Source organism: Macaca mulatta, chromosome 15 (assembly GCF_049350105.2).
Source record: "Macaca mulatta isolate MMU2019108-1 chromosome 15, T2T-MMU8v2.0, whole genome shotgun sequence".
Lineage (NCBI taxonomy): Eukaryota > Metazoa > Chordata > Mammalia > Primates > Cercopithecidae > Macaca > Macaca mulatta.
The window spans coordinates 43,385,861-43,401,811 of NC_133420.1; the positions used below are offsets into that span (position 1 = coordinate 43,385,861).

A 15,951-nucleotide genomic window follows, 5' to 3' on the forward strand; every position below is an offset into this window, starting at 1 on the left:
AGTGGCATTGCTAAACTGTGCCACTATAACAACAAAGAAAAGAGGAGTAAGGCAGAAAGAATCTACTTTACTGAGTGTCTCTTCTAGCCACAGGCCACACTAATCACTTGATATCCACAGTCTCATTGCATCTTCATGACATCCATACATTTAGGTTGATTGTTTTAATTCTCACTTAATGGATATGGCAACTGAGGCTCAGTAAGGGGAAATGACAGACCCAGAGCTAAAAGCTCTGACCAGAACTCAGGTACTCTTTTTGCGATGCATCGTGTCTTCCTTGTTCTTATATCTAAGGTGCTGTACATCTGGAAGGTACCTGGCACTCAAACCACATACCATCTGGCCAGGATGGTTGGCTTGGTTTGTTTTGCTATGGTAGAGCCGCCTTGAGCATACTTGCTTCTTTACATGCCCATGTTGTAATTTGGCAGTGTTCAGTACATGGACCTGAAGTTATCTGCTGGCATTCTCCCACAAGATGGAACCCAGGAGCTCATTAGTACTTGTTTTCTCAGCACCTCCAGCTGTCTTGTCAGTTTTCAGTTCCAGTGTCTGTAGTGGCTGCAAACCCACTTCTTCCTGCATTTAGCCCTTCCTATTCCACAGGAAGACTGAAAGTCAGAGAAGAGTTCTGGATTAGGAGTCAGAAGCCCTGTGTTCTGAAGCCAGCTCCACCATTTACTTACTGTGGGGTCTTGGGCCAGACTCTAGTCTCTCTGGGTTCAGTCTCACCACTCCTAAAACTAAGATCTCTGTTAGCATGGCATTTAATGACCCTTTCTATCCAACGCTGTGAAATCTCAAAGTGAAAGCTAGTCTTAAGGTTGCCATAATCTTGACCTTCTAGAATATGGTCCTTTCAACCGCCTCGAGCAACCTCTCTTTCTCTCTCTTTCCTCTGTGTGAAACTGGCCAGGAGGGTTTTGTTGGCACATCTTTCTCTTCACCCTCTCAAACAAAACCACAGAAAGTCCCATGATCTTCCTAGAAGAGGCTGAAGCTTGGAAAGATGATTTACAAAGCCGATGCATCTGAAGGCTTTGGTCCTCAGGGAAGTTCACGCAGTGCTAGGGTTGTCTGAAAGATAGACTGCCCTACAGAAGGAGTAAGGAGTCCTGGTCTCTGGTCCTCTCTCTCACTAACTCTCTGGATGACCTAGGGCCAGCCTGCCATAGGGGCAACACTGAAGAGCACATGAGTTATGTGTTTACCAAGCCTGAACCAGGCGATCTCAGGGAACTTTCATTTCTCCAAACTATGCAAGTCCTTACAGAACCAGACTATTCATAACTTAGATTGTCCTCAGAGCTAAAATGTTCTGTTCTAGTACTGCAGGTGTCTGAAAACCTGAATGTGTGAAGACATAGTTTCCTACCTTGAGTAATGCAACATGCCCACAAAGATAGACAGGTGCAGCTGGGACTGACTCCCCATCCCAAACCTTCCCACCCCCACCACCAGCAGATCTGGCAGAGGATGGCTGAGTCTGTACAGCCTGCTGAAATAAGCTAGGTAGGCCCTTTTAGATAGATCGTCAAATCCACACTGCCCTTCATCTATTAGATTGGTGCAGAAGTAATTGCCGTTTTTGTTATTACTTTTAATACCAAAACCACTATTACTTTTGCACAAACCTAATAGGGACACTAGAGCCCAGAGAGGAGAAATCCCAGAATTCTAACTCCTAGGTCATAAGCTCAGCTGTGACTTGCAGACAGTTCTCATTTCCCCCACTCTGATGCTCTGTTCTTCAAACTAACCTCTCCAGACATCACTTTTTGCTCCCTCTGCTCCCAGTCTTCAGAATTCCAGGGACATTGCAGGATTTCAGCTGCATGTAATGCCACCATTTATAAGTCACGTTTTTCAGTCTTCATAACCAGAAAAGAAAGTTACATCATAGACTCACAGGGTGATGAGAAGACTCAGACCACATGGCTGATGACCCGTGAAATGTTCATCTAGCTCTTGACAAGAGCCTCATGACCTCCAAAGCAGCCTACCTCTTTTTTGAGTAGCACTGACTGGTCAACTCTGTGAGCTGCTGGCACACTGTGACTCACAGTGTGACGTGGGTGTTTTTGGTGTAGGTCTTTCCATTGCTGCATCTGAGAAATGGGGATTAGCAGTGTTAGCTGTTAGCTGAGGGCTTCATCTCCTTCCTCTTCCACTTGGAGGTTTAGTGCTTGGGCCCCGCGGCGTGCTGACAACTTCTTCAAGCATTAAAGGACAGAGGTTGTGCCGTCTTCTGGGGTCTTCTCCAAATTTAACAGCCCATTCCCTCAATAGCTCCTCTAGCTTCCTGCTTTTAGCTCCTTTCTGAACCAGCTCTGGCAACATCATTCCTAAAAGGGGCTGCCTGTGTTTTTCCCTTTAGCTAGAAACCATCTAAATGATTTTTAAAGAAAAACTAAAATATACCATGCCATTTGACTTCAGGAAATGCAAATGTTTCAAAATAAGGTGCTTTTTTTTCTTTTTTTTTTTTTTCCATCCTCGGGTTTCTCAGAATTACAACTGAGGTCACCCCACTAAACATTTGAAGACCAAAGGGGAAAAAAACAACAAAAGAACCAGAATGTGTGAGAGGCAAGCCTGGGTTTGCACTTCTCCAGCCACCTGTTTACAGTTCACCTGCCATAAGGAGTAAGGGGCACAGTGTGAGGGGGCCTTCGGCCAATGAACAGAGCCTGTTCTTGATGTTATGTGCTGGCCTCAGCCCAAGGCATGAGTCTTATCTTCCCATCTAATCTAGCCTGACCTGCAAAGCCAGTGGGAGAATGAGGCCCCGTGTTATTCTAGCCCTCAGGCAAAAGGCAAGTCAAGCATCCTGGTTCACCTGCCTGTTGCCCTAAGTACTTACTCAGTATCCACAGAGGGAAACAAGAAAGATGAACTAGGTGATTCAATTCAACAAACATTTACAGAGCATCTGCTAGGCTGGGCAGTGGGGGTTTATAAACAGAAGTCTCTGCCCTGAGGGTTCACTGTCTAATAGAAGAGGCAAATAGGCAAAGGGAAGTATCCTAGAGGAGTTGACTGCTAGGCTGTGTTTCAAACGAGGAATAACTTGTCTGGTGAAGGAGGCAGTCCAGGTAGAGAGCCCAGCAGGTGCCAAGGTGTAATGATAAATCAACATTCCTAAATGGTATGTTTAGGGGGACTGCGAAGCCCCAAACTCCAGGACAGCGGTCAGGAATCCACTCAGGCAGTGGTCAGGCAGCCTGAGTTTGGATCTCTACTCCACCCCTGACTACCTGTGTGAATGTGAACAAGTCACTTAACCTTTAAAAGAGTCCATTTCCTTATGTACACGATAGAATTAATTATGGTATCTCTCTCATGGTGTGGTTGTGAGAATTAAATGAAATAACACATGCTTAGCAGAGTACCTGGAAAATGGCTGTCACTCAACATGCATTAGTTATGATCATTCATATTATTATCACTGCTCCTCCTCATTATTATTACTATTGGAACATAAAGGGAAAGGGGAGGAGGGAAGGTGAGGGGTGAGACCAGAGAGTTTAGTAGGTTCAGAGTGAGGGACCATGAAAGCCATGCTGAGGAATTTGGGCCTGATCCTGCAGGCAAAAGGAGTCAGAAAGGGCTTCCATGCAAACAGACTCAGCCAGATCTGTCTCCCTGACTTAATGTTCTGCAGCTTAGAGTAGGAGGTTAGGCCAGGAGGACTCTCTAACCGTAGTCACAATCCATTAGGAGCATAAGCAGCCATCAGTGTTGGGGTTCTGACTACACACCCCAAGAGCATGGGCTGTGGGCTGCAACAGGCAGGACCAGAGCACTGATCAGAGGATGCAAGAGGATGAAACCAAGAGAATGACAGCTGACCCACTGGCCCTCACCACAAAGAGAGCTTTGGACCAGAAGCTCTATGTGGATGCAGCAGATAAGGAGGAAAACTGCCCCTGCTTCTGCCGGGGATGCCTCTCGCAGTGAGCTTGTTCAGACAGCAGAGGGAACTCTTCATTTAACTTTGAACCACTCCAAAGCCCCCATGAAGCTATGAAGGTGGCCAGGAGGGACTTTCTCAGGGCTGGGCAGAGATTGCAATGGGAGAGGTTGTGAGCCCAGCAGGTACTACTTGGCAATGTAGTGAGCAAACATCCCAGGGTGTGGCTGCTCCGTTGAATGGGCCTTTGGTTGCCTAGTCTCTAATGGATGGACTGAATGGTCATCTCTGATGACATCTTTGAAAAGATGTCCATGTCAGGTCAAAGATTGCCCAGTTTTACACTTGGGGAAACCAAGGATCAAAGAAGAGATTCACTCTGAATAAGTTGAATTCAAGAGTCATTGCAGGAAATGTATAATTTGAATCTTGGAATACAAAATATTAAGTAGTTACTATGATTTTTAAAAAGCTAAGCCACCATCACTAGTGAATATACGAAAAATATTTTTATTTCTTAAATACAATAATAAATAATAACATAATATTATATTTGCCTCTGCCAAGGAAGCTCCAAATAGTAGGACTTCTGCTAAGATTTATTTAACCCTGTGTCCTCTTAAAATTGAACACCAAGATGTTTTTATCTTTGTTGTCTAGCAAAATAGCCTAGAACAGGAAACCTGGCCTCTGGAATTAGCCATGGGCAATTCCAGCATTTACACAAACTTGCCTGAACTTAAGTGATGGTATTGACCATCTCTAGGCATCAAAGTTAACCCTGTAGGATTAGTCTGAGAACTAGATTAGCTGATACATTACCCAGCTGTAAAAGTACCCAGACTAGTTTCTGGCGTGTGGTGGGTAAGTTGACAGTATTTACTATCAGTATTATCATTCTCACTGCCACTGCCTGGCAAGGCGCCATGAAACAATGTATTTCACCTGCCTGGTCCCCAGATTTTTTTCCCATCTGTAAAAGGGACTTAATAATACCCCTGTCATAGAGTTGCTGCAAAGATTAAGGAGATGAAATACGTATAGTGGCAAAAAATGGCACCTGATACATTGTAGGAATGGATGTCATATTTGTTTCCTTCCCCGATGTCCACAGTCTTCCATAAAAGCCCAAGTGGTAGCAATCAATAAAAAAGAATTTAAAAAATTAAAATCCTAAAATACCTGATGGCAAAATGAGAAATAAAGAGCATTTCTCCGTATTCTCAAAATGGAAAACAGAATGGTAATTGTCTCCATCAAAGGGTCATAGAAAAAGATCTGGTATCTCCAGATCCCAGAACAGCAAAAGACATTTTAATATATCATCTCCTTATTTTTAGGAAATTGCTCAGAAGACCTCTTATGTATCCTGAAAAGGGCTCCATTCAAGAAGTCATGGGCCTACCTCCAAGGTCAGTAACCAAACCCGGGAAACCTAAACATATGAAAACCGCTTCTGTGGCTTTTCAGCAACAGAAGTCACAATTAGAGTCCCATGGTCAAATGTGACCTGCAGATGTGTACTGTTTAGTCTGCAGGATATTTTTTTTGTAATTTGAATTTGAATGTCTTAGCGGGGAGAGTATTATTCTCCAAAGCTACAAGTCTTCTCTTTCCTCGCCCCATTCACTCCTTTATGTTGCCTACCTGGCCTCTGTGGGCATTCATGGTCCCCACCATCACTGCCACCACCAGCCCCACCCCTCACCCCTCACCCCTTCTTATTCAGCTACCTACCAGTTTCAGCAGAGTACACAGTCCTTTTCCTAATGCAAGGGAGACAGGCACTTAATCTCTGCCTCTATGAAGTTATTCACAAGGGAACCATAAAATTGCCTTGTCCACAGATTGACAACTTAATGAACATGTCAGCACAGGGACAATTTGCATATTGCAGTGTGCTTCAGGTAAGAGATCCCTTACAAATGAAGCAATAAGAGGCACTTTAGACTGCAAGATGAGAGAGAGATGGCCAAGATTCTCTGAATAGCCATCCTGCTCATTTTAAAAATTCAATTTTGTAGTTAGATTAGTTCTCACTCTTCGGTTGAATTGCAACAAGGTTTAAAGGGAAAGCATGGAAGCAATTAAAACTAGCATGCCAGCTTCCCGGCCCTGAAAGTCACCCTTACCAGTCAGTGCTAATTTTCATGTGTTAGGACTTGGAGACTCACCCTCCAACACAAACTTGTCAGTTTAGAGGGTCTGCTAATTCTCTGCTTTTCAATAAATCCCAGATGGCAAGAGCCCCTTAATAGGCACATGGGGGACCTACACGATTATTTTTGGCTGCTCTTTGAAGGAAAGAAGGCATTCAAAAATTCAGACAATGAACCATTAGAGGATACATCTTAATGTGAAAATTCATGGCGATTCTCCTGGAAATCTTCATACCTAAATTAGTTATTAACTGAATAATATTATTGAATGTCCTACCTTGCACTTTCTACAATGCCTATCAAACTCAATATTATTGAATTTCCTATCTCTGATACCTTCTGCAATGCCCATTCATGATAAATGAACAGGATAGTTCCGACTTTGTGGAGAACAGAGTCCAGGAGCTTATATTCTGAAAAGGGAAAGATCATCATCATCATCATAGAATAGTATAATATGATAATGATTCCGTGGAAAACCATTCTATAGGAGGTAGAAGTAAAGTATCATGTGTGTTCTGACCCTCCAGCTTTGAGTGTTGAAGAAAAGGAAGTGGGGTGGTTTTATACCTGTGCCTTGAGTAATAAGTAGACTCTAAAGGGAGTAACATGGAAGATATTCAGATGATTGGAACATTACAGAAAACATGGGTCTTGAATGGGAAACTTTGAATAAAGACTTAGAGTTTTGCAATGCATACCTACAATCTTCTCAATAATTCTGTTTTCTGTACTTCTCTTTCTAGTGGCAAAGCATCTAAACAAAACCAAATTGTCTTGGAACAAAGATGGCATTCTCCATGGAGTCAGATATCAGGATGGGAATCTGGTGATCCAGTTCCCTGGTTTGTACTTCATCATTTGCCAACTGCAGTTTCTCGTACAATGCCCAAATAATTCTGTCGATCTGAAGTTGGAGCTTCTCATCAACAAGCATATCAAAAAACAGGCCCTGGTGACAGTGTGTGAGTCTGGAATGCAAACCAAACACGTGTACCAGAATCTCTCTCAATTCTTGCTGGATTACCTGCAGGTCAACACCACCGTATCAGTCAATGTGGATACATTCCAGTACATAGATACAAGCACTTTTCCTCTTGAGAATGTGTTGTCCGTGTTCTTATACAGTAATTCAGACTGAACAGTTTCTCTTGGCCTTCAGGAAGAAAGCGCCTCTCTACCATACAGTATTTCATCCCTCCAAACACTTGGGCAAAAAGAAAACTTTAGACCAAGACAAACTGCACAGGGTATTAAATAGTATACCTTGCCTTCTGTCTCTTGGAAAGATATAGCTCCAGGGTTAAAAAGAGAGTTCTGAGTGAAGTATCTTTCAGATAGCAGGCAGGGAAGCAATGTAGTGTAGTGGGCAGAGCCCCACATGGGAATCAGAAGGGATGAATGGATGTCCCAGCCCAACCACTAATTCACTGTATGGTCTTGATCTATTTCTTCTGTTTTGAGAGCCTCCAGATAAAATGGGGCTCCAGTATCAGAGCAGCTAGCAACTCTGCCCTAATGGGAAATGAAGGGGAGCTGGGTGTGAGTGTTTACACTGTGCCCTTCATGGGATACTTCTTTTATCTGCAGATGGCCTAATGCTTAGTTGTCCAAGTTGCGATCAAGGACTCTTTCACACAGGAAACTTCCCTATACTGGCAGATACCCTTGTGACTGAACCATGCCCAGTTTATGCCTATCTGACTATCACTTTGGGACTGGGAAGCTGACCTTGTGCTCCACATGACCCTGCCCCTAGGAACCCCCAGGGAAAACCAGGCCTGGGACAGCCCCCCATTCCTGAGATGGAAAGCACAAATTTAATACACCACCACAATGGAAAACAAGTTTGAAGACTTTTACTTACAGATCCTGGACAGAAAGGGCATAATGAGTCTGAAGGGCAGTCCTCCTTCTCTGGGTTACATGAGACAGGAATGAGAAGTCAGAGAGAGAGAGCAAGGGAGTTACCAATGTAGGTAAATAAATAGGGTGTGGTCACTATCAATTCACTGGCAAATGCCTGAATGGTCTGAAGGAAGTAACAGAAAAGTGGGGAATCCAGTCTGCTAGGGAGGAGAGATGCCTCTAGTTCTTGTCTTGGCTAGAGGTCTGGTATAGAACTGGAAACCCATATCAAGGGTGACTAAGCCCAGCTTCTGGTATGAGAAAATTAAACTTGTATACAAAATGGTTGCCAAGGCAACAAAAATTATAAGAATTCACTATACCTTCCCATCCCTGGAACTCAGGATCCAAGTCTAGAAAATGAAAGGAATGGGTTTGAATTGCTTCAAAACCTCTTCCATCTCAGAAGAGCAGCCCCTGGGAACTGAGATTCTGACACAATTTTGGAAGCTCTTCAACCAAGATAAGGCCACCCTACCCCAGTATACAATTGAAGACACTAGTAGCACCTGACTGCATCTCATCTCAGCAAAGCCAGAATATGGGAACAAAGTTCAGGGTGCCCTGCTGAATGGTGTCAACAGCAGGATCTCAAGGATGTAATGGAAAGAACTACCATGCTGACCATCCAGAATCTAAGAGACCATCTGGGTGTTTGGGAAACCATCTGACGAGGCCTGACTCTATTCCAGTTAGGTTGACAATAATTGAGCAGCAGGCATTTTTCATTTCTGGTCAGGATAGCGTTGTGCCTTTAGCAAACAATCAGTGTGCAACAGCCGGGGAATGGCTGCTGCATCTCCTGCAGATTATATTCCTGCTTCAAACACCTCTCAGAAAACCAGTTCCGTGAGGGTTTTTAAATCCCCACAAAGTTGTTGACAGATAATGATGACCCTGGAAGTGGGGAGGAGGACTTCTGAGAAACAGCAACCTCTCTCCTGATTGGGGTAGCCATGAGATTTCTCTAGCTATATCCAACTTGGCATCTGTACATCATCTTTGGAGGAACATCTTATTCATGGAAGGACCTTGACAAGCCGTTTGAGATGGAATGTAGGCCCTGAGGTTATGCTTCAGTAAAAAAAAGATGGAAGCTTCCCTGCTATACTAAAACATGGAGCAAAATTCGCATTTTTCTCAAGAAGGAGAGAAAAGGAGTAGGACTCCAGCAAAGTTTGTCAGAAGAAAAGCTAGAAAAGATTTACAAGAAAGAAAGAAAGAACAAATCAGCAGCGGTGTTATGGATGAGAGGGACTTGAGAGAACAAAAATGGCTAAGGGAAAAATGTAAGTCATCTGCTGAGCAGTGTGCTATGTCAACCTCCTCCTAGGTCTCCTCTTTGAAATATTCAGTAAAGTCTACATTTCTCTTTAACTCTTTCTGTGAGTAGATTCTTTGGGAGAAGCAGGCATTGGAAGAGGTGTTGAATTCAGCAAGCCAAGTGGTCTGTGGTAAAAAACAGACATTAAGACTCAAAGCTAAGAAAAACAGGGAAACGGCTGGCATTTGAGTTACACACTAACTGTGTAGGACAAGTGAATCTTGCTTAAACAACTCATGCATTCTTGAAAAGGTATATGCAACCCAACTGTGTGTTAACGAAGCAAATTTTCTGCCATCTCACATTCTAACTCGAGAAAGATTGCATTTTCATTTTTCACCAACTGTTCTCTAAGCAGAGGTCTCTGACTTTTGCACTGTGAGCGGTTTCTAATCGCAGTCTCTGTCAAGCAATGCTTAGAAAGCCAACACCTAAAGACACAAGGGGTACATCATTTAAATGAATAATGTAACCAAACAAAAAAAAAAAAAAGAAAGAGAATAATCATTCATAAATCAACTGATAGATATGTAGGAAGTGGGCAACCCAGGAAGTTTAAAACTAGATTCTGTTACTCTTGAGGGTTAACCAGCCCGTGGGAATGTTATGAGCAAATGATATTCTGTGAGTAAAATGATATCTATGCAAGTAAAATAAATAATTTATTTAACTGGGAACCCAGGCTACCTAACACATATGCCTCTTTGGTAAAAACTCAACTTGAGCTCCTTCCCTTCCTCCTACCCTCTGAACCCCACCTCCTCACCACACACAGACACTCAGTGTACTTGCAGAACTTGTAGAGGAAGATGGTGAGTGAGCTGATAAAAAAATAACAAGTCAAAGTAGATTCATCCAAACTGGAGTGCAGTGGTGCGATCTCGGCTCTCTGCAGCCTCCTCTTCTTGGGTTCAAGTGATCCTCCTACCGCAGCCTCCTGAGTAGCTGGGACTACAGGCACACACCACCACGCCCAGCTGATTTTTGCATTTTTAGTAGAGACAGGTTTCACCATGTTGGTCAGGCTGATCTCGAACTCCTGACCTCAAGCAATCTGCCCACCCTGGCCTTTCAAAGTGCTGGGATTACAGGCGTGAGCTACCACACCTGGCCTCTAACCCTTTTCTGAATCATATATTGACCATGTACTGAGTCTATAGAGGATAGAGACCACCTGTGTCTCACACTCAAATCACCATCCTGGAGTCACCAGGGTGAGACCAGGGAAAAGCAGAGGAAACCTCTGAATGTGGGGGACTGTCCAATGTAAGGCTGGGAAGACGTGACCTGAGGTTTTGCAGAAAGGCTACAGGAGGCCCTATCAAGGCTGGTGGGAAATAATGGAGATTGGCATAGGAGACTGGGCTCAAATACCAGCTCTCTCACTAACCACACTCGAGGACTTCACAAGTGTCTGCTCCCTGCTGGGCTTCCATCCAATGGGACTTCCATCAAGTCTGGCAGATCTCTCAGGAGTGTTCTAGAGATGATACAGGCTGACTTCTCCATCCTTTTAATTTAAGGGGTTTGTCCCTTCCATCCCAGAGTAAGTGGTATTCCTGGGATTGTGGGAGGCTCCCTTGTTCAGCAGATTCTGCCACCTTCCCTCAGCACTTCCTCCTTTAGTACTTGTTCACATCGAAATCTCTTAGGGCACTAGGCTAGTCTCTGAGCCATCCTTTATGTGACTGGGGATTCTGAGAAGGAATTAGATAGTAGAGTTATGGTAGAGTAACTGCTATATATTTAATTGTTTGAATATACCATAGTTTGTCCATTCTTCTATGCTAGAACATTTAATTTGCTTTTAGGTTTTTGCTGTTACACACAAAGCTACAATAAGCACATCTTCTTCTTGCACACCTCCCACCCCTGGCTGCCATTTTTCTATACAGCAAAAATATTCTTGGAAAATTATAAATGGTGTCACAAAGACACTGAGTTAACCATGGCTCGTGACGGTTTAGACCCCTCTATGATCAGAGCTCATGACCTGGAGCTTAGTCTCTGGAATCTGAATGGCTCCTTCCATCCTTTCTAAGTACTTCTCTGCTCTGTACATTCATTCAACACACATGTCCCAAGTGCCAGTGAGTGCCAGGTCAGTTTACAACCCAACGTGGTGTGTGCTACAGCTCTGCCAAGCCACTGCAAAATCAGCCCTCATTAGCATGGGTTTGAAATATGCCTTTCAGTGCACTCTGGGGCTTCCCTGGATCTAGCTCTCTTCCTGGAGAGTAAACAAACACCAGAAAGCATGAAGGACAAGCACAGCTCCAGAAGATTTCTCCCCCAAGATCAAATGTCCATATTCCTCATGGGCTCCTCTCACAGTTCTCTCCTGAAACTCTGCAATGGAAGATTGTCACTCAATGTCTAGTATAATGACTTCCCAGGTTTTTTTTCTACCATGACCCAGAAGAAATGTCATGTTGCCAACAAGGACTAAGGAAAAAAAAGAAAAGAAAAAACTTACTATAACCATCTAAATTGATTTTATGATGCTCTCTTAAGTTACAACCCTCAGTTTCCAAAACACTGTTCTAGTGTGCCTTCTCCTGCTCCACATGTTGGAATGCTAAAAATATACTTTCCTTATTCTTTTGCAGCTCAGGCTCTAGTACTATTTAGTCTGAAATGGACAGAATTTTGGAATGTTTGTCCATCCAGCCAGCAAGCACATCTGTGAAGGTGATTGGTTTTTCTGCAGCTTCATTTGCAGAGGTTTTAATGTTCAAATACGAGCTTAGTAGTTGGGGTGAGCCTAGGTGGTGGGGGAGAAGCATCCATTCTGCTAATGTAGTCTGTTGCAGATGTGCACTGGTTCTGGAGCCGGCAACAGTAGCAGCTTCCTGATTGTAGTGGTTTCCTGTTGGCGGCAGCAGTTTTGTGGTTCTAGAGGGGCAAACTTCCTGATTGCAAGATTATTGAAGAGACAGCAGCTACTATAGCAGCCCAGTTCCTAGGTGTCACATTATAGGTTGCTCCTAAAAGCTCAATCTCGATTCTGTTTCCTCAGACCTCCTGACAATTCTACAAGCCATTTAATATCCTGTGATAAACCCCTTCCTGCCAAACAAGCTAAAGTGAAGTCTCTTCTCTGCAACTGATTCCTCATGAATACAATAACAACATGTACAAACTGACCTCACCATTATGTACAAACCAACCCCACCATACTCATCCTGAACTTAACACTATTGCTACATTCCAAATATCAAGGACTATCTCAGTCTGTGAAGATCCTTCTTCTCATGTCCTACTTAATTAACATCCAACTAATTCCTCCAGTTTCCTAGTTCCAGCCACCACTCTGGATACCTCCTAAGCCACAGCATTGCCTCCAGTCTTACTCCTTAAAAATCCCATCTCCAGACAGCAATAGTATCTCCCCATTGTTCTTGGAATTGATAGTGATAATGACCATTTATCAAGCTTTTACATGTTATGACTTTTCCTGCACTCACTTATTTAATCTTCAAAGCAACCCAATGAAATAGGCATCATTGAGCCGGGCGCAGTGGCTCACACCTGTAATTCCAGCACTTTGGGAGGCAGTGGCGGGCGGATCATGAGGTCAGGAGTTTAAGACGAGTCTGGCCAAAATAGTGAAACCCCATCTCTACTAAAAATACAAAAAATTAGCTGAGCATGGTGGTATGTGCCTGTAATCCCAGCTACTCGGGAGGCTGAGGCAGGAGAATCGCATGAACCCAGGAGGCGGAGGTTGCAGTGAGCCGAGATCACGTCACTGCCCTCCAGCCTAGGCAACAGAACAAGACTCCGTCTCAAAAGAAAAAGAAAAAGAAAAAAAGAAATAGGCATCATTATCCCCATTCTTCATATAAGGACATTGAGAGTCTGAGACATTGAGGAGCATGGCCAATGTCCCACAGCCAGTGGATGGTAGAGTTAGGATTTAAGACCGAGTTTGCCTAACTCCACACCCCATGCTCCAGTCACTATGAACATAGCCTTCCTAAACTCTAAGCTCTTTCTGCCATGCCTCTCCCTATCTATCTCCTGAATGTCTCTCTAGTTTTGTGCTCAGCCCCACCTCCTTGTGCTCTATTATCAAATCACATTGCACTCCTTCCAGTTCCTCCAATCTTCCATGCTCTGCCTGGCCACCAGAAGCTTGCAGATAATTTTTCTTCTTCCTAGGATACTGTCTGATTAACTCCTATCATTGTTCTGATTTCCATTTCAATGTCACCTCGTCAGAGAAGTCTTCCTGACTCTGCCAGCTTCACCTAATGCCTTGCTGTCTCCTTCCATATTTCCCCATCCTTAATTGCATGACACTTTGCCCTTCACCCCTGGTTCTTTCTATCATTCCTCTCCAACATTCAAATTCCCAGAAGGCAGGTACCCTATCAATCTTATTCAGCACTGGGTACACACAGCCCAGCCCAATTCCTAGGACATAGTAGATGGCCATTCAATAAATATTTCTTAAATGAATTATCAAAGAAAACCACTTTCAACGTAAGTCCATTTTAAGGAAAAGATATCAAATAAGCCATACCAAAAAAAAAAGAAAAAACAGATATTTTCAAAATATGGAAATGTTCATTGAAAGCTCCTATTTTTCTTAGAAATAATTTTCAGGCTGGGGATGGTGGCTCATGCCTGTAATCCTAGCACTTTGGGAGGCCGAGGCAGGTGGATCACTTGAGGTCAGGAGTTCAAGACCAGCCTGACCAACATGGAGAAACCCCGTCTCTACTAAAAATACAAAATTAGCCAGGCATGGTGGCACATGCCTCTAATCCCAGCTACTTGGGAGACTGAGACAGGAGACTTGCTTGAACCCAGGAGGAGGAGGCCGCAGTGAGCCGAGATTGCATCACTGCAACTCCAATCTGGGCAACAAGAGTGAAAAACTCCATCTCAAAAAAAAAGAAAGAAAGAGAGAAAGAGAGAGAGAAAAAAAGAAAGAAAGAGAGAAAGAAAGAAAGAGAAAGAAAGAGAGAGAGAGGAAGGAAGGAAGGAAGGAAGGAAGGAAGGAAGGAAGGAAGGAAGGAAGGAAGGAAGGAAGGGAGGGAGGGAGGGAGGGAAGGAAGGAAAGAAGAAAAAGAAAGAAAGAATTTTCAGCACTCAGGAGATAAGAATGCCTATTAGAGAAAGGTGAAATTTTTAGAAAGCAAAATCTACCTGCGCCATCTGAGAACACGGAAGGAAAAAAAATTTTCTGAGCAAACTGTGGTATATTTGCTGTAGAATCCATTTCCCTTCCTACCTCTGAGATATCTATATGCTATTCTAGTCATTTTGTGGTTAGAAATAGTGAGATTAACCTTAGAAAGTTTTTTAAGTTTTATTTTATTTTTGATTGACACAAAAATAGTGTACATATTTAGGTAGCACAATATGATATTTCAATTCATGTATACATTGTGCAATAGTGAATATATCCCTTACTTTATTGAACATATCCCTTACTTTAAACAGTTATTTCTTTGAGGTGAGAACATTCAAAATCCTCTCTTCTAGATATTTTGAAATACACCAGAAAGTTTAAAACAAACCTCGGTATACCTGAGAATCCTGAAATCCCAGGCCACTTCCTAGAGCAATTAAATTAGAATCTCTGGATTTAGAACCCAGGTATCAGGATTATTTTGAGCTCCCAAACTTAAGCCAAGTATAAGAGTCAGTGGTTTAAATCTTTGCTGTCTAAGTTATGTCCTGGTGCCTGGTATCACCAGAGAGCTTGTTAAAAATGCAGGCATCTCATACATACCTAAAAACTGGAACAGAATCTGCATTTTAATATGATCCAAGAGATTCAGGTGCACCTTACAATCTGAAGAACACTAGTTGGATGACTTTTTCTGGTAAGTGAAGAAGATTGCTGATAATCTGGTATGTTTCTCTGTTTCCCCAAGTGGACTTTCACGAATTGACCTTGTCTTCCTTGTCTGCAGCTTATGCAAACGTGAGGGTCTAAACACCACAAAACCGTCAAGTCAACATGATGGTATTCATTTGTAATGATCACCAGTGAATTTTTAACAACTGCTTGTGGTTCAGCTCTCTCCCTTGGGAATATTGGGCAAGCACTAGGAAGATTCTGGACAATATGTTGAAATCTTTGGATGCAGTTTAGAAACTTCTATGGGGGCTGTACTTTCCCTATAGCCAAGGAAAGAGGAAAAAGCAAGTCTGAGGGTGGCAGATGGGAAAGAACAGTGGCCTTGGCAGTTGGGAACCAATTTGAATCTGAGCTCAAGCAATTACTAACTCTATGACCTTGGCAAGTCACAGGGACTTTCTAAACTTAAATTTTCTCAGCTGTACAATGGGATGCATAATTCTTCCCAAAACTGTTGGGAGAACAAACACATAGAATAAGCTTGGAAAGTGTTTAACTCTTGGGGTATTTTATCATATTCAGTATCTGTGAAGGAGTTAGACCTTGGAGAGAGGAGTAGGAAAAAATGAGTCAATGCAAGTTTGAGAAAAGTGAAACTTCCTCAAATTCATTGAAGCCTATGCCCAACTGCATTCAGAAAAGCCAGTCATTGGATCAACAAAGGTCTCTATGAGGCCAACTCTCAAAGGATGGTTTCATCCTGCAGGGAAAACTGGACTAGATAACCAACTGACTGCTTGGGAGATGCAGTATCGGGGTCCTCTCC

The 15,951-nt window shown here is 43.1% G+C and overlaps 1 protein-coding gene across 1 annotated transcript in view; it reads left to right on the plus strand.

The window, feature by feature from the left end:
- Positions 1 to 8,301, plus strand: part of TNFSF8 (TNF superfamily member 8) — a 29,955-nt gene extending 21,654 nt beyond the window's left edge. Inside the window, 2 exon segments of the mRNA NM_001266670.1 lie at positions 5,257 to 5,328; positions 6,822 to 8,301. Of these exon segments, the coding sequence (NP_001253599.1) occupies positions 5,257 to 5,328; positions 6,822 to 7,216 (467 nt within the window). The 3' untranslated portion in view covers positions 7,217 to 8,301.
- The last annotated feature ends 7,650 nt before the right edge of the window (positions 8,302 to 15,951 follow it).